General features: G+C 45.1%; 1 protein-coding gene and 1 non-coding gene across 2 annotated transcripts; both read right to left on the bottom strand.

Annotated features, from left to right (window-relative positions):
- Positions 1 to 10,217: 10,217 nt before the first annotated feature.
- On the bottom strand, positions 10,218 to 22,769 carry MFAP1 (microfibril associated protein 1). The gene is made up of 9 exons (XM_075273330.1): positions 22,610 to 22,769; positions 20,420 to 20,639; positions 20,071 to 20,209; positions 19,689 to 19,876; positions 18,404 to 18,512; positions 18,164 to 18,324; positions 12,087 to 12,246; positions 11,906 to 11,995; positions 10,218 to 11,211 (listed from the first exon to the last, which is right to left on the bottom strand). Exons 1-9 carry the CDS (start codon positions 22,686 to 22,688, stop codon positions 11,029 to 11,031), a joined length of 1,329 nt encoding a protein of 442 aa, XP_075129431.1. The 5' UTR covers positions 22,689 to 22,769; the 3' UTR covers positions 10,218 to 11,028.
- TRNAS-CGA (transfer RNA serine (anticodon CGA)) lies at positions 17,123 to 17,204 on the bottom strand. Its single transcript has one exon. It is a non-coding gene; the product is annotated as a tRNA-Ser (tRNA).
- Positions 22,770 to 22,845: the final 76 nt, after the last annotated feature.

Below are 22,845 nucleotides of genomic sequence, written 5' to 3'. Positions count from 1 at the left end.
TGAATATTTGTATGTTTGTTACTCTATCACGCAAAAACAACAACACACAGACAAAGTCGCGGACAGAGGCTAGTTTGTAATATTAGTAGGATAGAATCTACCATAGACTGCAAGACAGTTGTATTGCAGTCTATGGGACTTGTAATCAAATGACTGCAGGGTCAAACCCTCTAGGGAAACTAATAAAATAGTAAAAAAAAAAAAAAAGTTTTAAAAATGATTTAAAAAAAAAAAAAAAGTTCAAATCACCCCGCTTTCCCTAGAATACAAATAAAAGTACAATATTGTTGTGCAACACATGCACATTAGGTATTCCAGTGTGCCCGAAAATACCCAGTCTATAAAATTGTAAAAATATTTTTCCTGTATGGAGAATGAAGTAGTGGGAAAAAACAAAAATTGGAAGTACCAAACCGCTATTTTTTCACTGCTTCACCCCTGCTAAAAATTTGAGCGAAATGTGATGAAAGCAATAGATATTCCCCAAAATGGTATAACTAAAAACTATATCTGGCCTTGCAAAAAAAGACACCCTATACATCCCTGTACACAGAAATCTTAAAGAAAAATACAGGTGTCAGAAGATGTTGATTTTTAGAAACAATTTTTTTTTTTTTTTTTTTTTGCAAAGGTAGATTTTTGAAAAACGATGCCAAAGCAGAAACACCAAATGTATAAAAAATATATATGAAAAAGTTTTATTTGAAAATACATAAAAACATACAATTACATCAAAAAACATAATTTAGAAAGGAAAATAAAAAGAATTCACCATGATATTCAAAATGACCTAGTTTTGTATGTGTGTATAAAGTTATATTTTTGTTAAGGGGATAAAATATAAATAAAACATTGGTATCCCCAGTACCGTACTGAAAAATTGAATACAGGTGTCAATTTGGCTGCAAACTGAATGCCATAAAAATAAAGCCCGTAGAATGTCGCACAAATTCACTTTTTTTTCAAATCCACCCCATTCTGAATTCTTTTCCAGCTTCCCAGTACATTGTACAGAATAATTAATGGTAGCATCATGAAGAACAATTTGTCCTGCCAACATTTAGCCCTCATATGGCTCTGAGATTGGAAAATTAAAAAGTTATGGGCATTGGAATGTCACTGGTGGAAGGGGTGACAGACCCTATGGTAATGGCCCATTATATGATATGGGGCCACTGAAAGGGCAATTTGAAAATGATGGGCCACTGAGGGGGTATTATAATTTGTGCGGGTCAGGTATGTTCCTAGTGGTAAAAAGGGGGCTGGTTTCGGCACCCACTTTTAAAAACCATTGTGTTTCCTTTAGTTTTCCTTTTGTTGCCACTCCTTGGTATGGTTCAAAAAAAAACACAGCAAAATCAGCTGGGGACTTCAGTCATGGGACCTCAGATTATTTTGCACTTGCAGTTTTTGGGGGCTTTATTTTTGTTTTAATTGTTTTACAGCATATCAGATAGATAGGTTAGAGTCACCTAAAACAAGCCTCCATTGCTGCGATACTGCTTTTTTTGTCAATATGCAAAAAAAAAGCTCTTTGTAGCTATAGGAGTCTTGACCCTTACCTTACCTGATTTGGATTCAGCATGTCACAGTACCTACAAAGTGGATGGGATTCTGGCTAATCCCATCCACACATTGCAGAAAGATATTTTGAGTTTTTGTAAATCTCAGCATGTCAATTATTACCTATGGAAACACTGAGGTTTTCCACTTAGGTATAATAGGGACAGAAAGTCCGCAGAGATAAACACTGCAGACTTTCTGTGAAAAGTAATGCGGAAAAAAACCCCACAGTGTGTTTCTGCTGCAGTCTTTTCTGCAGCAGCTTGCTATGTGGGGCCTTAGATAGAATAGGGTCACCTGAATTATCTGCAGGGTTGGGTTGATGTGCTGGTGGCAGACTCCTTTAAAGGGATTCTATCATTGGGAAAACTCATTTTTAACTAAGCATATATTTGCATAGCTTTTAGAAATGCCATTCCAGACATACCTTTAATTTGCTAATCCTCTCAGCTGTTTTTGAATTAGCCCGCTTTTATTGACATGCTAATTAGCCATCTTGGAGCACCTGAAGTTCACTGAACACTGTGTGATATGTGTACACAGGGGGAGGTGAGAGCAGGGAGGATGATGACTCATCAGCCTCCCTGCTCTCACCTACCCGTTTACACGCAGCATACACTGCTCAGTGAACTTCCTGAGTGCTCCATGCTGGCTAATTAGCATATCAATATTTCCAGATCCTAGACAAAATTCATTCCTCGGATGAGGACTCTGAGGGGTTCTGCAGTCCTCTTTTTCCTCTGGACAAGATGCCCAAGTTACTCAAGTCCATCCGGTCAGGCGATCGAGATGTTGACCCTGGGGAAGCCTCGCGTTCCACCTATAGGGGGCCTAGGGCCTTCCAAGTGAACCCTGCCTTGGAAAAGGCCATAGTGGCCATGTGGAAGTATCCTGAAAAGCCCTTCTTTCCGTCCAGAAGATTTAAGACCCTTTTCGGAGTGTCAGCAATAGCGTTGAGGCCCGCCTCCAAAGGTGGACTTTGCTGTGGCAAAATTATCCTGGCGTACGGTTGTGCCTACTGATGACGGTTCCAATTTACAGGATCCTATGGAGAGGCGCACATAATGCACCGGGAGGCGATTTTACTCTGCACCTCTGTCCAGGCCTCTGTTGGTATAGCTACCAGTGAAGTAGCTAACAAGTTACACTCTGATCTGGCTAGACTAGAAAAAGATATTGATTCGGGTGTCTCTCTTGACAACCTTTTGTCATTCATATCGTCAGTTTCCTTGGCTGCTGACTACCTGGCTGAGGCGTCCTTGCACCGGGTCAAGCTGGCGTCTAAGTCTATAGACCTGTCTATGGCTGCCAGGAGACCCTTGTGTCTTAAACTTTGGAGGGCTGATAACACCTACAAGTATAACATCTGTACTCTTTCTTTTGATGATGGGTTTAGCCAATAAGAAGAGGAAGCGTCTTACCCACTCCTATCGAGGTAGCTCTGGGTCTTCTTCCAGGGGCAGAGAATTTCCACTTCAGCCCCCACCTAGGTCTCAGTACTGAAAGATTATGAATGATAATCTGTTTTCCCTTAGCCCAAACAGCAGCACAACTGGGGTATTCCTGCCCATATGAGCTGTTAGGACAGGTGGAATTTTTAATTACCTAACAGCTTTGACCCCTATAAGAGGCTGGAAGACCTGCTCCTCCCTTGTGTTAGTAACAAGTATAATGTACAGCATATAATTTGTACAAATAGTACAGCATAGGGAGGGAGCCTTGTGCTGCTGTTTGGGCTAAGGGAAAACAGATTATCATTCATAATCTTTCATTCCCCCTACGCCCAACAGCAGCACAACTGGGGATGTAGCAAGTATAGCTTTTACCCTAGGGTGGGTGATCTTGGCAGGCTGATGCCAACACAGAGTGTCCAAACTCTGTGTAATCCGTCGTCCGCCAATTCAGTCTATAATGCTTGGCAAAAGTTAGATGCGAACTCCAGGAAGCCATGGCACATATCTGCTCTAAATAAAGGGAGCGCCTTTCGGCCCAAGATGTTGCCACTGCTGGTGTGGCATGGGCACAGACAAAGTCTGGTACGGGGAGGTCTTGAGCACGTAGAGAGCAGATGATGGCTTCCTTGATCCATCTTGACAGAGTTGGTTTGGATGCTTTGGCACCTCTATTGCGGCCAAACACGTTAACTAGCAGATTCTCTGATTTCCGGAAGGGCGCAGTGCGCTTCAGGTAAATACGTAACGCTTTCACCAAGTCCAACTTGTGCATCTTCTCTTCCCACTCAGAGGTTGGGGATGGAAAAAAGGCCGGTAAGACAATTACCTGGTTGATATTCTGAAGAGTGGGTACCTTTGGCAAGAATCCTGGGACGAACCTCAGCTGTACCCTGTCTGGAAAGAAGGTTATAAAGGGTTCGTAGGCCGCTAGAGCCTGTTGTTCGCCAACCCTCTTGGCGGAGGTTATTGCCAACAGGAAAGTCACTTTATATGACAGGTACTTCCAATCCACTTCAGACAGAGGTTCAAAGGGAGGAGCACAGAACCGCAGCTAGGTCCCAGTTAGGGACAGGAGGCTGCACCTGTGGCCGGAGCCTAGCAGCCCCTCTTAGGAATTGTTTGATAAGAGGATACTGAGATAATCTGGTTTCCAGGAGAGCAGAGAGGACTGAAACTTGAACCTTCAGGGTAGCAGGTGCTAGCCCCCTTTCCAGTCCGTCTTGTAGGAACTCCAAGACTGAATCTCTGTTGAGGTCGCGTTGGTTACTTGTACACCAACTCTGAAAAATCCTGGCAATCCTTTGGTAGCTCTGGTTAGTTGACTCTGCTCTTGAGTGCGCTAAAGTCCTTAGCACTCCCTGGGACAATCCTCTTTCTCCGCATATGGCATGGTTAGCCTCCAGGCAGTGAGGTTGAACTTGTTCAGGCCCTGGCACGGCCGGCTGTTTAGAGTTACCAGGTTTCGGACTGATGGAAGCCTCCAGTAGTTCCCCTGACTCATAAGAATGAAGTCGATGAACCATGCTCTTTTTGGCCTGAACGGCATGATCACTATTGCCGAGGTCTGGTCCTGCCTGAGTTTCGCCAATACCTTCAGAATCATTGGAATGGGAGGAAAAACGTATGCCAGTTTAAACCTCCAAGGTATTGACAGGGCATCCACCGCCAAAGGGTTGTCTTCCCGGTACAGGGAGCAAAACCTTTCTACTTTGGCGTTGTATTGGGTGGCCATCAGATCCACCTCGGGGAGACCCCACATCTCAGTGAGCTGGTGAAAGATGTCTTGACGTAAAGACAATTCGCCTGAAGTTGTCAGGCCTCTGCTGAGTTGATCCGCCAGGATGTTCAGACAACCTGGAATATGAACCGCCGATAACTGGGAGAGATTCTGTAGTGCCCAGGCGAAGATTAAGTTGGTGACTTGAAGGAGAGAGGGGGACCATAACACACAGGACAGAAAAAAACACAAAGGGGAGTAGTTCTTCCGACCTCTTATAGGGGTCAAAGCTGTTAGGTAATTAAAAATTCCACCTGTCCTAACAGCTCATAGGGGCAGGAATACCCCAGTTGTGCTGCTGTTGGGCGTAGGGGAAAAGAGACTGTCTGGGTATCCGGCTAGAGGCTCTGGATGCTGTTTTTCCAGGGATGAGATAAGAAGAAGCCTTCATTCTGACACCATCATTCCTCCTCCCTTGGAATCATCTCCAGTTGTCAGAGGTCGTCTTGCCCATTTCCTTCCCGCCTGGCTGCATTTCATCCAGGACCCTTGGGTCCTTCATCTAATTCAGTTCGGGTACAAAATAGAATTTCTTTCCCTTTAGCACGATAGGTTTGTGATTTTCCGGTCTGAAGCAGGCCTCTCTAGAGAGGTCTGTCCAGGAGTATCTGAACAAGTTGGCCTTGGAACCAGTTCTTTTGGCGGAACAATGTTTAGGGGTCTATTCTCCAGTCTTCTTTGCGCCAAAGTCATCAAGAGGTTGAAGAAGGATCATAGATCTGAGATTCCTGAACCAACTCAATTGCAGGATCCGGTTTTTGTATGGAAACCATAAGGTTGGTAATTACTTTTCTTCAGTCCGGCGACAGTCTCGCCACTCTAGACTTAAAAGACGCCTATCTGAACGTTCTTGTGTTTCCTCCACACAGGAGATACCTCAGAATTGCGTTGATGTTGGGTGGCCAGCTGCAGCATCTTCAGTTCACGGTATTGCCTTTCGGCATTTCCTCAATCCTGCATACCTTTACGAAAGTGGTGGCTCCAGTGGCCGCAGCGCTCTGGCTCCAGGGGTAATTCATCGATCCCTATCTGGACGACTGGTTGCTGAAAGCCCAATCAGATGAGGTGCTTAGTCTCTAACTGCAGTTGGCCGTGTCCTTCCTCCAAGGTCTGGGGTGGATCATAAATTGGGAAAAATCAGACATTGTTCCATCCACACGGAAGACATTTCTAGGGTTCAATCTGGACTCTGTCCGGATGGAGATCTCTCTCCCCCTCTAAGGAATAAGATCAGATCAGCAACTCGTCATCTGTATTTAACCCAGCAGGTTTCTATCCGAACTGCCATGAAAGTACCTGGCCTCATGTCAGCGTCTGCAGATGCAGTCCCTTGGGCCTTATGGCATGCGTCCCCTTCAGAGCGAGATCCTGAAGGTCTGGACCCACAGCGCGCTGGGCTTGGACGAGCCAATTCACTTATCCCTCAAGAATCGTCTCTCACTCAGGTGGTGTTTCCATCTCAAAGACAGGATGTCCACCGTCCAGCTGGTCTGGACCCTGTTGACCACCGATGCATCCTTCTCTGGTTAGGGAGCGTATCTAGAGGAGATCCCCATAAGAGGAACCTGGAATTGGTTGGAGAAGACCATGTTGTCCAATTGGTGCAAGCTCAGAGCAGTCCGCCTGGCACTCCTGCATTTTGCTCCACTTCTCTGTGGAAGAGCAGTGAAGATCCACTGAGACAATATAATTACAGTCCTCTACCTGAACAAGCAGGGAGGTACCAGACCATCATCCCTTCTCAGGGAGTCAGATCTCATATTTTCCTGGGCAGAGAAGAACCTGATGCATCTCACAGCAGTGCACATCAAAGGATCCCTAAACATTCTAGTAGATAAGCTAAACCGAGGTCTCACATTTTTGGGCGAGTTGTCCCTCAAGGAGGATATATTTCATCAAATTACCCTGAAGTGGGGTCTCCCGGAGGTGGATCTTATGTTCACCAGGTTTAACGCCGAGGTGGAGAGATTCTGTTCCCTTTATCAGGACAATCCCTTTGCAGTGGAAGCCCTGTCCATTCTATGGAGATTTAGGCTGGCATACATCTTTCCTCAACTTTCCATAATGCCGATGGTATTGATGAAAGTCAAACAGGATCAGGTTTCGGTAATTGCCATCATACTGTTTTGGCCAAGAGGGCATGGTTTTCCCAGCTCAATCAGATGAGTCAAGGGATCTATTGGAGGCTTCCCCTAATCCAAAACCTGGTAACCCAAGGAGATCGGCTCTTACTCCTGCTACCTTAAAGGTTTATGTAGCTGCCCTTTCTGCCTGTTTAGGCAGACATCTATCTCAGTATGTCCTGTTCTTTCCGTTTCTTAAGGGGGCCGCAAGATTAAGACCAACTATTCATGTGCCTGTTCCTCAGTAGGACCAGTCTACGGTCCCATTATGTCTTTATGGGGCGACCTTTCAGCCACTAGATGTGGTGGACTTCAGATTTTTGTCTTATAAGTTGGCTTTCTTTCTGGCAATTATCTCGGACAAGAGAGTTGGGGAGTTACAGGCTCTGTCTGCCTCAGAGCACTACCGTATATACTCGATTATAAGCCGAATTTTTCAGCCCAGTTTTTGTGCTGAAAAAGCCCCCCTTGGCTTATACTCGAGTCAGCAAAAAAAAATAAAAATAAAAAATATATATATTTTTTTTTTAATAGGGGGGGCGGTCTATGACCAGCCACAATATTAATGTATAGAATCTCCCATAAAATAGTGCAAAAAAAAAAAAAAAAAAGTTCTCATTCACTCCTTTCCCTAGAATACATACAAAAGTAGAAAATTACTGTGAAGCACATACACATTAGGACATTAGGTATCCCTGTGTATGAAAGTGCCCAGTCTACTAAATATAGGATATCTGCAGTGCTCCTGTTCCGTCGGGAAGGGGTTAATAGGAGCACTGCAGATACCCTATATTCAACCAGACTGAATTCCAAGTGGGGGAAGTAAAAACCCAGTCCTCAAGCTCAGGGAAGGGGCAGACAGACAACCAAAACACCCCCTCCCCTTTCCCAGCATCTACTGCACCCAAAAACACCGACCATTTTAATTTTTGAAATTTTTCAGTAGCTTCTGCACTTCCCCCCTAGGCTTATACTCGAGTTAATAAGTTTTCCCAGTTTTTTTGTATTAAAATTAGGGGCCTCAGCTTATATTCGGGTCGGCTTATACTTGAGTATATATGGTATATTTCCTTTTTCACGGACAGGGTTCAGTTAAGGTTCGTTCTGGGGTTTCTTCCCAAGGTACCCTCTACCTTTAACCCCTTCCCGACATGCGCCGTAATAGTACGGGAGCCGGGCGGCCGCCATAGCCGCCGGGTGTCTACTGCTTTAAGCAGTAGACAACCGGCTCTAATGCCTCCGATCGGTCCCCGGACCGATCGGAGGCATTAACCCCTCCGGCGCTGCTGTCAAAGGCGCCGGAGGCACCATTTTCCCGGCGGCGCATGGGCGCCGCCATTTTGGCAGGGATCGCCGGCTCCTGGAGCATGCTCCAGGGCTGACGTCCCGTTGCCATGACAGCCGGGAGCCTTGTTAAAGACTCCCAGCCGGTCTGCAAATTCTCTCTTTTGCAGGCTGGTGTATACAGCCTGCAAAAGAGATGATGATTTTTTGCAATGCATTGCAATGCATTAGCATTGTAATGCATTGCATTAGTGATCAGACCCCCTGGGGTTCAACACCCCTAGGGGGTCTAATAAATGCAAAAAAAAAAAAAAAAAAAAAAAAAAAGTAAAAAAAAAATATAAAAAAATATAAAAAGTATTAAAAGTTCAAATCACCCCCCTTTCCCTAGAACAAATATAAAAGTAGTTAAAAACTGTGAAACACATACATGTTAGGTATCCCCACGTCCGAAATCGTCCGCTCTACAAATCTATAGAAATATTTTTCCTGTTCGGTAAACGCTGTAGCAGGAAAAATAGTCAAAAGTGCCAAACCGCCGTTTTTTCACTGTTTTAATTCTGATAAAAATTTGAATAAAAAGTGATCAAAGCAATAACATTTCCCGAAAATGGTAGAACTAAAAAGTACACCCAGCCCCGCAAAAAAAGACGCCCTATGCATCCCCGTACACCTATGTATAAAAAAGTTACGGCCGTCGGAATATGGCGACTTTTAGAAAAAAAAATTTTTAACACCGTTTTGGAATTTTTTTTAGGGGTCAAAATGTAAATAAAACCATATAAATTTGGTATCCCTGGAACCGTACCGAAACACAGAATACAGGGGACATGTCATTTTGGCTGCACAGTGAACGCCGTAAAACCAAAGCCCGTAAGAAAGTCGCAGAAATGCATTTTTTCTTCAAATCCACCCCATTCTGAATTTTTTTCCTGCTTCCCAGTACATTATATAGAATAATTAATGGTGGCATGATGAAGAAAAAATTGTCCCGCAAAAATTAAGACCTCATATGACTCTGGGAGCGGAGAAATAAAAAAGTTATGGGGTTTAGAAGGAGGGGAGTCAAAAACGAAAAACGAAAATAAAAAAATGCCATCAGCGGGAAGGGGTTAATATCAACCAGGTTATTTCTCTGCTGGTCTTTTTTTCCTTCTTCTGCAAAGGAGGAAAAAATCACATTCTTTAGATCTGATAAGGTGCTTATGCATTCATCTCCAGCATATAAGTTCCTTTAGGAAATTGGAGAACCTGTTAGTCAATTTTGCTGGAAGGAGCAAGGGGTTAAAGGCTTCAACGCCTTCATTGGCAAAATGGATAAAGGAGGGATCGGGGTATCCTTTTCCTCCCAGGGGCTTTCCTCTCCAGAATTTGTGACAGCCCACTCTACCAGAGTGGTTTCTGCCTCTTGGGCAGAAAAGCGCTCTGTCTCACTGGAGCAGATTTGTGCTGCTGCCACTTGGAGGTCCCAGACGACCTTCATAAAACATAGATTAGATTTGCAAGGCTTGCAAGACAGTGTATCAAGGGGGCCCTCCGTAGGGGTCTTCTTGCTACATCCCCATGTGTTGTGCTGCTGTTGGCTGTAAGGGGAATCGTTGATTAATATAGATAATCTGTTTTCTCTTAGTCCGAACAGCAGCACAAGCTGCTCTCACTTATGTTCTTGTACTTATTTCCTTTTACTTTATAACTAACACGGGGGGGGGGGGGGGGAGATCTTATAGGGCCTCTTGTTGTGTAATTAATTTTAATTAAGAGTTCTACCTGTCCTAACAGCACAGATGGTTAGGAATACCCCGCGTGTTTCGCTGCTGTTCGGACTAAGGGAAAACAGATTACCTACATAATCAACGATTTCTTCGCATATTACACAGACCCCTACTCCTATACACAGTAACATTCACTGAGAGGCAGAAACAGCTCTCAATACAGAAGCAAAGGAAAGGATCCAAAATATGTTAATAAAGTATATTACAAAATTTATTTATGGCAGAAAATCAAAAGTTGTCCTAAAGTTTAGTTATGCTAAAATCCCCAGTCAGAATGGACAATCACTGGCATTCCATCAGAATCCTTAGCAATAATGTGCAAGGCTGGTCTAACTCATCTATGAATGTAAGAATATCTCACCATGTGTTAATGGTCACAAAGTCCTAATTTAATTATTAACATATGATTCAATGAATTTAATGGAAACCATCCTGTTAAAAGATGATATTCTAATATACTGAATAGATTATAAAAAGCTGAAATAAAAATTTCTAAAGTATTTGATTATCATTATTACTATGGTTATATGGAAACCTTATTAAGTGAAAGCAAGCATTCCACATGTCCAGGAGGGTTTAATTTTTCATATTAAATCACTGGTAGTGAGGTTACTACAGATAACTGATGGCACTGATCATAACAGATACCGATGATGGATGCTTTGATCCTTTGTTAGAATCATTCCAGTTTTAAAAGTCACCTTTAACACCAATAGTGATTGTTTGTAACCCTTTACAAGTATATCCAATAGCTTGGAATTTCACATTATCCTGCACTTTAATGATCCCCACAATACTGAAGTAACAAAGACAATAAAATGCGCCTTCAGGGCAAGAAATCATTCATGTATTCTTCGTGTTCTACAACAAAGACCAGATAATTGTTTATCACATTTAAAAAACTGAAAATATATAGTACAGGGAAATATTTATTTACATAATGACCATAAATAGTCATAATATTATACAAAAAAGCAATATTCTTTACATCATTGGACTTAGGAAGTCTATGGGTGTAAAAAAAAAAAAAAAAAATTAACTCCGAAGGCGATCCATTAAGTAGTTTTTCTTTTCTTCACTGAAGGTCTCTCAAACACATCCCTTACACCAGCTGCTTTCTGCTTAAAGAACTTTGTATTCTGGGCGCTCTCTTGTCCCCAAGCAGAGTCAAATGACGTTGTATCTTGATCCACCAAGTGAGTGTATTTTGTTCGACCAGAACGACCAAAGTTTTTGACCTGAATGGAACAGATCAGAGAAATGGTTTATTGTGGCACTGCTTCTCATATAGAAATCAATAACCAAACAAACACAAAAGGGAACATTTATCATCCCCCCAACATCTGTTCTATTCATCTGAAGAGTGTTCTTTTGATACCACGAACAGGGATTTCTACAAGTTCCATTCAGATGAATTAAACAGTCATAGAAGCATCTGAAACAAAAACTGCTGTATGTGAATCTATTTCAAGCCAACGCTGTTTCCCAGCTAAAGCCAGTCTACCTTTTTCATTTTGCTATTTCGTAGTGTGTGGTGAACATTTTCTTCACCTATCTATTTTCCTCTAAATAGAAGTCAGTTATTTTATATCTAGTAGTGCAACCTCGGCAGCATATTAAAGCTGACAAACTCAAATATTAGGTGGTATCAAACTGGAACTGGCGATACATCCATTTGAGGCGACTATCCCCCACTTTGGCAAACATACTGCATGGACTACGGGTGTAAGGGACAGACTCTCCCTGGTCATGCTTAGTTTAAGCATTGCTAACGTGAACTTCACAGACTGTTTTCTATGAAAAGTCAGTTAGAATGGTGAACATTTTTGTAATATACTTAAATCAACTTAAACACTCACTCAAAACCCTAACCCCCCCCACAGACCTAATAATTTAGCGCTATTTTTACAATATTACTAATAAGAATTGTACCTGCATGACTTTAGGTAGAATAGTTTTGTTGAAGTGGTCCTCCAATGTAGGAGCACTGAAATCTCGTTTGTACACATCCTCATCTTCATCCTAAAGAATAAAAATACATTTTTTTCATTTCTTTTAAAATGGCAAAAGTGAAATAAATACACCTCAGATTTGTGACTGGATCATCTCCTACCATGAAGAAGGCTCCTCTGTGGTAGTATTTCTGGAGAAACTTGTATTTCCCTTTCAGTGCTTTGTTGGTGATTATCTTGCCATTGGCACGAAGTTCAGCTCTTCGCTCTTCCTCAGTCATATTACGCATGCGTTCAATCTCAGCCTTCTCCTTCTCCATGCTATTATAAAAAATTATCATGCTTGAAAATGTAACCATTGTAGCTACCATTGTGGCAATAACGAGTGATTATGAAGATAATCTTGTTTCCCTTAGTCCTAACAGCGGCACAATGTGGGGTATTTCTGCCCCTGTGTGCTGGTAGGACAGGCGGATATTCAATTAGCCAATCAAATGCGTGGCAGGCCCTATAAGAGGGCACAAGAACCTCCCCTCTGCGTGTAAATACAAAAGTACCTCCATTACATTTATATACAGTTTTATACATAAGATATGATTCCCAGGGTGGGAAATCTTGTGCCGCTGTTAGGACTAAGGGAAACAAGATTATCTTCATAATCACTCGTTCCCTGTCGTCCTCAACAGCGGCACAATGTGGGGATATAGCAAGCAGGTCCCCAAGATGGGTGGGACAAACCCATGACCGAACTTAAACTGGTCTGGGCAAAGGCAGTGGAATCTGCCACTTGGTCCTTCAGGCGGTAATGCCGAATGAAGGTGGATTCAGATGCCCAAGAGGCAGCTGCATATATTTGGTCCACAGACAAAGCACTTCTTTCTGCCCGTGAAGTGGACACTGCCCTGGTTGAATGGGCATGAAGGAAAGATGGAGCCGACAGCCCTTGGGCGGTATAGGCGACTCTAATAGTCTCGGTAACCCACCGGGATATTGTAGCTTTGGCGGCTTTGGCGCCCTTGTTTTTCCCCGTGTAGCTGACCAACAGGTTTTCAGTCCACCTAAAGGGGCGAGTGCGCTGCAAGTAGATCTGTAGGCATCTAACCACATCCAGCTTGTGCCATCTTTCTTCTTCAGCAGAAGAAGGGAACGGAAAAAATACTGGAAGGGAAATCAGTTGGTTCCTGTTTACAGCAGATGGCACCTTGGGACGAAACCCAGGGAGGAACCTAAGCTGTACATGGTCAGAGAAAAAGGTGGTATATGGCTCCTCAGCGGACAAAGCTTGTAGTTCACTAACGCGTTTGGCAGGTGTGACTGCCAATAGCAGCGCCATTTTGCCGGTTAGCGACTTGAGGGAGACCTCTTCCAGAGGTTCAAATGGCTGGCCACATAGAGCGTTCAGGACCGGAATAAGGTCCCATTGGTGGACAGGGGTGTTTACCACCGGTCTCAGCCTAGTTGCCCCTTTAATAAAGGTGCTCACTAAAGGATCCTGAGACAAACGCCTCCCCAGATAGGCGGACAGGGCCGCTACGTGTACCTTGAGTGTGGCCGCAGCAAGACCTCTGTCTAGTCCGTCTTGAAGGAAGTCCAGGATCGCCTCCGTAGGGGGATCGGTGGAGTCCACTTGATGCTGCAGACACCAGGCATTAAAGATGTTACCTATTCGACGGTAGTTCCTGTTAGTCGAATCTGCTCTGGCGCTGGATAGGGTCTTCAAGACGGCTTGTGACAGTCCTCTATTTCTCAATAGGGACTGGTCAACCTCCAGGCTGTCAGGTTGAGTCTCCTCAGATCCTGGCATCTCAGCTCTCCTTGGGTTACCAGGTCTGGGAGTGGGGGAAGCCTCCAATATATGCCCTGACTCATTTGTATGAGCTGAGCAAACCAAGCCCTTTTTGGCCAGAACGGGATTATGGCTATTCCCGAGGCTTGGTCCTGTCTTATTTTTATCAATACCTTCGGTATGATTGGAATTGGAGGGAATATGTAAAACAGCCTGAACCTCCATGGGATGGACAGGGCATCCACCGCCAAGGGATTGTCCTCCTGGTACAGAGAGCAGAAGGTCCCCACCTTGGCGTTGAGTCGGGTAGCCATAAGATCGACCTCCGGGAGACCCCATCTCTGGACGATCTGTTGAAATACGTCTGGATTGAGAGACCATTCTCCTGATACGGTAATACCCTGACTCAGCTGATCCGCTACTATGTTCAGGGAGCCCTTTATGTGAACAGCGGATAACTGGACCAGATTCTTCTCCGCCTAGGCAAATATGAGATTCGTCTCTCTCAGCAAGGTTGGTGACCTGGTGCCCCCTTGTTTGTTTATATAGACTACCACCGTCATATTGTCTGACCGGTTTTTGACAGACTTGCCTTTCAATTCTGGGGCAAAGTGTACTAGGGCCAGGTACACTGCTCTGAGTTCCTTGAGATTGGATGACCCCAGCTCCGGACATCTCCATCGTCCTTGTACAGTTTTGTCTTGACAATGGGCTCCCCATCCCCACTGGGATGCATCTGTTGTCAACAGGGTCCACACTGTCAGGACCGTGGACCTTCCGTCTTTCAGGTGTATCCACCATCTGAGGGAAAGACGGGTAGCGGGAGAAAGGCAGATCTTCTTGTGCAATCCCCGTGGAGACCTGTTCCAGGTTCTCAACACTTCCATCTGCAGGGGACGCAAATGCCATAAAGTCCAAGGCACCGCCCTGGCCGAGGATGACATCAGGCCCAGGACTCTCATGGCGGTCCGGATGGTTACCTGCCGAGTGCGCAATAGGAATCGTGCACTGGCTTGGATTCTTTCCTTCCTTGGACTGGAGAGGAAGATCTGCATCGCTTCTGAATCCACTATAAATCCGAGGAATTTTCTTCAGGTGGATGGAACGATTTCGGACTTCTCCCAATTGATAATCCTAACTCCTGTAGGAAGTTGATGGCAAGGTTGAGCTGCTGGAGGAGGGCAGCAGGAGACTGAGCTTTCAGTAGCCAGTCGTCTAGATAAGGGACGATGAAAAGACCCTGAAGTCTGAGGGCCGCGGCGACCGGAGAAATCACCTTGGTGAATACCAGTGGGGCGGATGTGATGCCGAATGGCAGAGCTGTGAATTGATAGTGCTCCCTGTGGCCGGCCATAGCGACGGCAATCCTGAGGAACTTCCTGTGGAAATGAGCAATGGGGACATGTAGATAGGCGTCCTTCAAATCGAGGGTAACCATCACCTCTCCTGGCTGAAGAAACACAGCCACGGAATCCACGGTTTCCATTCGAAATGACCTCTTCCTGATAAACCGATTGAGGTACCTCAGATCTATTATCATCCTCCAGCCCCCGGTGAACTTGGGGACCAGAAAGACGGGGGAGTAGACTCCCAGACCGAGGTCTGAGGCTGGTACCTTCTCCAGGGCGCCCTTGGTAACATATTCGGCAACCAAGGCTTCTAGACTGGCCTGCTGAGAAGGTGGAAGAGTTTGGGTGGAAACGAACCGATCTGGAGGTGGAAGATGAAAGTCGATGTGATACCCGTGTTGTATGATCTTCAACACCCATGGGTCTTGGATATGGGTGAACCATGCTCTGGAAAAGGAGGAAAGACGTCCTCCCAGGAAGGGGGGCCACAGGGAGCTGCCCCACGTCAAAACTCAGGCTTCCTCTTGGTGTCCTCCTTGGAAGCGCCACGACCAGCTCCCCTAGGGCGATATCTAAAACGCCGTTGTTGGGAAGGGAGTCTATAATTAGAGGAAGAACCTCTGCCTCTAGAGGGAGCACGTCTGCCCCTGGATGCTTGAGGTAGGGACCTTCCCCTACCTTCAGCTAATCCCTCCATAATGGCGTCTAAGCTTTGGCCAGACACCCTTCCCGGCTCAAAGGGGAGAGCACAGAGTGCTGCTTTAGACGCAAAATCTGCCCGCCAAGGCTTTAGCCAAAGGGGTCTACGGGCCGCAGTAGACAACGCCATAGATTTGGCGGAGATTTTTAATTGATGGCAGGAGGATTCCGCCAAATAATCTGCAGCCCTATGAACTCTTTTCATAGAGGGCAGAATCTCATCTCTGTCTACGCCCAAGTCTATATCCCGCTCCAAGGCGGCTAAGCGGTTGCGCAAAAAGTCACCAACCATAGAGGAGGCTATGGCCACAGAGGCTTGCGCGGAGGAAGCTGAGTAGACCTTCTTCAGAACGGATTCCGCCCTACGATCCAGAGGGTCCTGAAGATTTGAACCATCTTCCAAGGGCACCAGGGTTCTGCGGGACAGCTTTGCTACGGCCAAATCCACCTTCGGGGGAGGCCCCCAGGAATCCCACTGGGTAGTGTTAACAGGAAACAAACTCTTGAAGATCCTGGAAAGCGAATGTCCTTTCTCTGGCTGTTTCCACTGCTGCGCCATAAGGTCGGTCAGCGTGGCGTCCGCATGGAAGGCAATATGTCCCCCAGAGGCAGACGTGGAGGCTTCCCCGTCAACATCTCGGCCCACTGTAGACCGGATGGACTTCAGCAGCCTGCCCGTTTGTTCATAATGGAACGCAGTTCTGCTGGAATAACTGAGTCGTCCTCGGAGGAATCATCCTCTGCCACCCACAGGTGTTACAAGGGGGGGGGGGGGAGACGAGGAACGGAGCTCAGAGCATGGTCTCCTGGTGAGCTGAGACAAGGTGCAATGGATCCCTTTGAGGGAATCATCCTGCAAAACAAAAAAGAGAGTACAAGCAAGGGAAAAACTATTTACCCAAGCGATGCCCAAACTCACCATCTCCTTGACCCATGCCATCATATCTCTGGGAGAGGGCTCCACAGGTGGAGGACCTCTGCACCCGCGACAACGGGCCCACTCATAGCCTGAAAATAGGCAAGTTATAGGACCAGTAGTACCCCGCAGGGCACAACCTTTCAAGCCGCTACCTACCATCAGGGAGCGGTGTGTCGCAATCGTAGCAGGAAAGATGTTTCCTCTTGGAAGAGGTTTTCCTCCTACCATCCCCAGGAGGGGTAGTAGAGGATGACATATCCTACAGAGAGAGATAATAGACCATGCAACACTGTCACCATGACATCATACCAGCTTTAAAAAAGGGTAGATCTTACCAGGTCCTGTAGACCGGACAGAGAGGTGACTTGGCGCCCAACGTGCGACTCGAACCCACGACCTTGAGATTAAGAGTCTCATGCTCTACCGACTGAGCTAGCCGGGCTGCGCTATGAACAGGATCTGAACCTGTGCGGGGAGACCCCATTGGATTTCGAGTCCAAAACCTTAACCACTCGGCCATCACAGCCGGTTCCCAATAAAGTTTGCAAACTGGAAAAGAGTTCAAGATCAATGAACACCACAATCGCACGCCTTCAGCAGATACTGCAGGAAGGTCTCTGACACCAGGCCAGCCAGCCTCTTAATTCTGGCCGGCTGGAAGTGGGCGGAGCCACAATCAAAGCAGGTGAGGCAACCTGCCCAGACAACTAACCCTGTAATCAGGGGTCTGCAAAGATATACATTCCCCCCCACCAAGAGGCCCTTAACACGGGCACTTACCCCCACATCTCCCCGTCTTTTCCGGCCTTTAATAAGGCCTGAATCTTCCCTGAGTGAGCGGCCGCCAGCGCCAGGCCGTTGCCATGGCGCTATGATACTTCCGTCGAAACCAGAAGTGCGCGCTTACAGCGGCCGGCGGGGAACAGGATACACAACAGTGTGGTTCCACCCGCCGGCAGTCCGCGCGGCCACCAGAGGCGGCATGCGGAGTCCCCGGACTCTCACCAAAATGTCAGGTAAGTCACAAGGAGCAGGGGAAGCGGAGGAGAGGGGGGGCAGGGGGGATAGAGGGGGGTAGCCACACATGGCTAACAAGCACCTTCTCCCCGCAGGGCACAGAAGGTGACAAGAAGAAAACAACCGCTCAGGAGGTGAGTGATCCTGCTGAGCTTCTCAAAGAGGACACAAGTCCTCCCACCTGTCCTCTGTCCACACAGGACAGAAAAAAACACGCAGAGGGGAGGTTCTTGTGCCCTCTTATAGGGCCTGCCACGCATTTGATTGGCTAATTGAATATCCGCCTGTCCTACCAGCACACAGGGGCAGAAATACCCCACATTGTGCCGCTGTTGAGGACGACAGGGAACACTATAAATGCTATGAACATTAATATCAATTAAAAATGTAGTCCAATATGATAAAGTTTTACCTAAAACTGTAATAAACTGTGATATATACATGTAAATAATAATAAAGAATACATACGCTTCTCTTTCTTCACGGTCACGCTTGATGCGTTTAAGTTCTCGTACTTTCCAAGCCTCATATTCTTCCTCATCGTTCTCATCATCTGTGTTTAGAGCGTCCAATGCAGCTAGAGATCTCTTGTTCTCCTCTATCTCTTTCTTTGCTTCCTCCTCTACAATCTACAAGACAAGAGTGTATTACACTTTGATCTGTGACAGCTTAAAACAGTCAATTCTCTGATCTATAATTAAAACCTACCTTTAATGTGTATTTACGTCTTTCCTCTGCCATTCGCTTGGCTTCTGCCTCTACCTCTTTCTGCTTAATAGCTTCAGCTTCTCTTTCCTGAACGGTTACTCTGTCCTTCCTGAAAAATAAATAAACCAGTTTCAAATTCAGAGCAACATTTCAACCACCACTGATGCTCTACAACAAAGCTCCTATGTCAACACTTTCCGTTAGTGCCCTGGCCTTGCTTATAATTGTCACAGGGGTATCTGCATCCTTAAAGAGTCAGTGCCTCCCTGCGTGGTCCAGTCCTGATGTGTGGCAGAAGTCCCAGCCAGACGTGACCACAGAGGCCGATCAGCGGCCTCAGCGAAGGGCTTGCGATGCCACTACCTGTGACATCATGGGTCTCTTCCTGAGGCCAAATCAGGAGCTTCAGTGGAACTGAGGAAGAGACCAGTGAGAAGCTGCCGGAGCTGAAAGCCCGGAACACGTCAGGAGGACACTGGAGCATCGGGGGCAGGAGAGTATGATTTTCTTCTATTTTTTCACCTCCCATGGATGTAAAGGAATTATAAAAAAAAAAAAAAAAAAAAAAAAAGATGCCTAGACAACCTCTTTAACAAATCATGGCAGTTATAAAAGTATATTTGTGTGAACTCTGATGTGGCTGGCCCGTTCATCGGGATACATAAACGTGAGAAAGATTTAATAAGCCACAGAAGTGTCCATCCTTACCTTTTGGACTGTTTTGAGATAAAATAAGTGGCATTGAAAAAATTATTTAATTTTTTAATTCATATCACCTTGTGCCATTAATCTTGGAATTGTTCAAACACTTGGAAACGTTATGATCCATATAATATGAACGTGCCAGAATATTGGCTTAATTTGAAGTAAAAAAAAGCCTGGCTTACTTACTGAGCACCACATAGATTATGTATTTTAGGCACTTTTTTTTCAACTTGGCTGACAGGTATGGTAGGGGTGAGTCTGGATGATTTAGAGGAAACTGGATCTGCCTTGCAAAAAAGGGGGCTTCATTGCTTAAGATGTGACAATCTGTCCAACTAATAGGTGGCACAAACTTAGACTAGAACATCTAAAGATGCACCACATTTATTGTCCAGCATCAGCCAAAGTCTTACATCTGCTGGATTTTCAGAGTGCCCAGTTGACGTTTGTCTAAATCTCAGACAGAATTAGACTCAAGCACTGATAACACAAATTAAGCAAAAAAAAAAAAAACTTAAAAAATACATATAACATTTCTGCACTACTACACACCAGTGAATCCAATGTCTTCTTTACTCACTTTCTAATAAAAACTGGCTTTAGTCTTGGCTCTGTTTCATCTTCACTGTCTGTGTATTCCTCATATTCTGACTCAGATTCTGACTCTTCTCCTGATTTCCATTCATCTTCTACCTCCATCACTTCCATCTCTTCATTTTTCCTCTCTGCAGCTCTTTGACGCATTAATGAACGGCGACGCTCAATTTCCTAACAGGAAATAAAGCTGAAGAATCATCCGCAGGAAAAATTAATGTTAAGAAGAACCAACCATGGAACCCCTTCAATGTTTGGTTCTTTAATATATTGTATACAGATTTAATACATATGTAAATCAGGTGGGCTAGAATACTTCAAGTAGAAAACAACAGGGACATGTTGTGTAGTGATATATTATAACTCACCTCATCATCCACCTCTTCTTCCTCCTCCTCACTTGTGTCTTCACGTTCCACACGTTCACGCCATTCTTCACCTGGTTCAGACTCAGATTCACTTTCACCCACCACCTCAGGCTCCACAATCTTTCGATGTCTGGCCAATCTGCCCAATAAGATGTTTTAAAGTACAATTAGCCATCCAACTTCTAATAATAATCCAGCATAAAATATCAGAAGGACTCTTGGAACAGTACTGAAAGCAGAACGTCTCTCATGCAGAATTAGTCTCATACAAGAATAGAAGCTGACATTACCAATATACAGAGTTGTTACATTTACACAAGCGAAAAAGTATATAAAGCATCAGGTTTACCTCTCCTCCACATCCTCATTCATACGATTCTGCAATCGACGCAGACGAGGATCACTGGTGCTTTCTTCAGGCGGTTCTTCCAGTTCGACATCCTGCTCCTTCCCTTTCTTAATAAACTGGAACTCTTCATCCTCCTCATCAGAAGATTCCATTGGCGCATAGTCTGGTCTTTTACCGGAGACATAGCGCTTGACCTTCACTTTTTCCATCGAGATTTCACCTGAAATACAGATCAGTCACATTAAGGAAAGCCCTCTGTCAGATATCAGCAAGTAGAACTTGAGATACCAGATACAATGTATTATGTTCCATACAGAGTCTTCACACACAGTCATGCTGTATAGAGAAAGCACCCTCAATGTCCCCTACAGTTACAAGCACACACTCATTTGCAGCCATTTAAATCATTACATTTTTGGTACATAGCAGAATACATCAGAATTAAGATCAGACAAATGGAAATCACACATCTCCATATAGAATCCTTTGGATAAGGTCTGTTTCAGGCTCAGAAATTGTCTGTGCAGCTGCTGAATTTGCCAAACCCTGCTCAGCATCTTATTTCTGTTCCGGAGAACAGTATTCAGGTTAGTAAATACAATACATTACACAGGCCAAGTTTCCAGGTCCAAATTCAGATATGAAAGAAAAGCCTTATGCACCCCATTATATCATACTCCACTTCAGTACTGCAAGGGAAGCAGAGTAACAGCAATAATACCTTCAACTAGAACTTGCTACTGAAGCCCATGAACTAAAGAACTAGTTTGATACAAGCTGTACCATAAGACAAATTGTTATGTAACAGCTGTAGAGGAATCTGAAATTTGAGTTAATATCAGAGGATTCCGGAATTATATTAGGACTTGCAAATAATGCAGTTTCCTGATATCTTTTACAGTGGCTTCTGAGGTTCAATGGAGTTTTCTTCTGTGTCTTCAGACTGCTCAATCTCATGCTGGGAGATAAGCTGAGAGGAGCTAAATAGAATTTTGACAACAATATGATTGCTTGTCTCCTATTAGGCAGTACTGCACAGAATAAGTGCAGTGTGAGACCTCATCTCTATCACTTAAAATTCCTAAAAGGACATATTATTGGGGAGTGTCTAACATAGGTTGATCTTTAAGCCAGCATACACACAGTGATCTCCTATTTTTTGTTTCTGTTTTTTTTTGTTCTGCTTTCGGAGAAAAAAAAAAACCCAAACCCAGAAATAACGGGCGGTATAACAGGCCATCATCCATTAAAAAATAACAGACCTGTGACAGGGGGCGTTCCTTACCACCCAGCCATGACGCTAAGCTGTGAGGAACGACCCCCAGTACTATTCTATAGATGAGTACAGTCAGGGGGGGGGGCATTCCTCACAGCTTAGCATCATGGCTGGCCGGTAAGGAACGCCCCCCTCTGACAATACAGAGCTATGGACAAGTACTGTCAGGAGGGGTGTTCCTCACAGCCAGACTGTCAGGAACGCTCTTCTGACAGTGGGTTGAGATCGTTGCCGTTATAACTGCACCAATATCTCCAGCCCCGGGGCACATAACAAGAAAGCTGACAGTGCGCTGAATTAAGCACACTGTCTGCTTTCTAGCGGTATACAAATCCGAATGTGCCCGAGTACACGAAAGGTCCTCTTGAATGACTGGCACCCCTGCCATCCACCTGTTCTCAGAGAATAGAGCTGGGTGCAGACAGTTCTGATCTATTTGTCAGACCAGGTTACTAAAGATGTGCTCCCACTCAGGCTGATTTACATATACATATACAATGGTATATTTTGCTCCCTCTATAGAGCCCATTATTGGTTCCAGAAGGATTTGTACCTGACGGACTCCATTTAATGTGTTTATAACCAGTCGTCCTGCTTGTTATGTGACAAATAACACTGGGTCTGTAATGTATAGTTACTATATTAGATGGAATATCTTACAGTGTATATGTTATACATATTCCCCCCATTCCAAGGACGGGGCTTTATACCGTATGGAGTAGCACATTATAGGTGCAGTATACGTTTCTTTTTCACATGGATCCCTATAACTACCCATAAACATGCCGGGGTTACAGTAAATGTACAGACACTGTCGTGAACCCAAGTCCCTTATTGATGCGCTGCTGCATACTCTAGGCACAGCGTTTGGCCTACCACAATGACTCCCTGCTGGCTACACACGGTCACCTTACCCTTCTCATTGCGGACAGGTACGGCTCCAGCCGTGGACTGGATAGGGGGCTGCTTGCTGAGAGCGCTGGAGGACGACATGATTCCGGTAATCGTTCAAACCCAACACAGGTAAGTAAACTACAGCCTCCCGGGGCCTCGGAGGACTGAAAACCACAGAGACGAAACAGCGGGAGGAAAGAAAGGCCGGCTGTCTATGGCAACTTCCTGGTGCGTGTGCTGTAAATCGCGCATGCGC

Source organism: Leptodactylus fuscus, chromosome 5 (genome assembly GCF_031893055.1).
Source record: "Leptodactylus fuscus isolate aLepFus1 chromosome 5, aLepFus1.hap2, whole genome shotgun sequence".
Classification (NCBI taxonomy): domain Eukaryota; kingdom Metazoa; phylum Chordata; class Amphibia; order Anura; family Leptodactylidae; genus Leptodactylus; species Leptodactylus fuscus.
The sequence above is the reverse complement of the archived record's forward strand: the minus strand, read 5'-3'. Positions and strand labels throughout refer to the sequence as shown.

Excerpts from the sequence above, each read along its gene's own strand:
- MFAP1 (XM_075273330.1), bottom strand. The coding sequence starts at position 22,688 with ATGTCGTCCTCCAGCGCTCTCAGCAAGCAGCCCCCTATCCAGTCCACG. Across the intron at positions 20,640-22,609 it reads ACCTGTCCGCAATGAGAAGG|GTGAAATCTCGATGGAAAAA; the intron begins GTAAGGTGACCG and ends TCTGTATTTCAG. Across the intron at positions 11,996-12,086 it reads ACAGAGGAGCCTTCTTCATG|GATGAAGATGAGGATGTGTA; the intron begins GTAGGAGATGAT and ends TTTATTCTTTAG.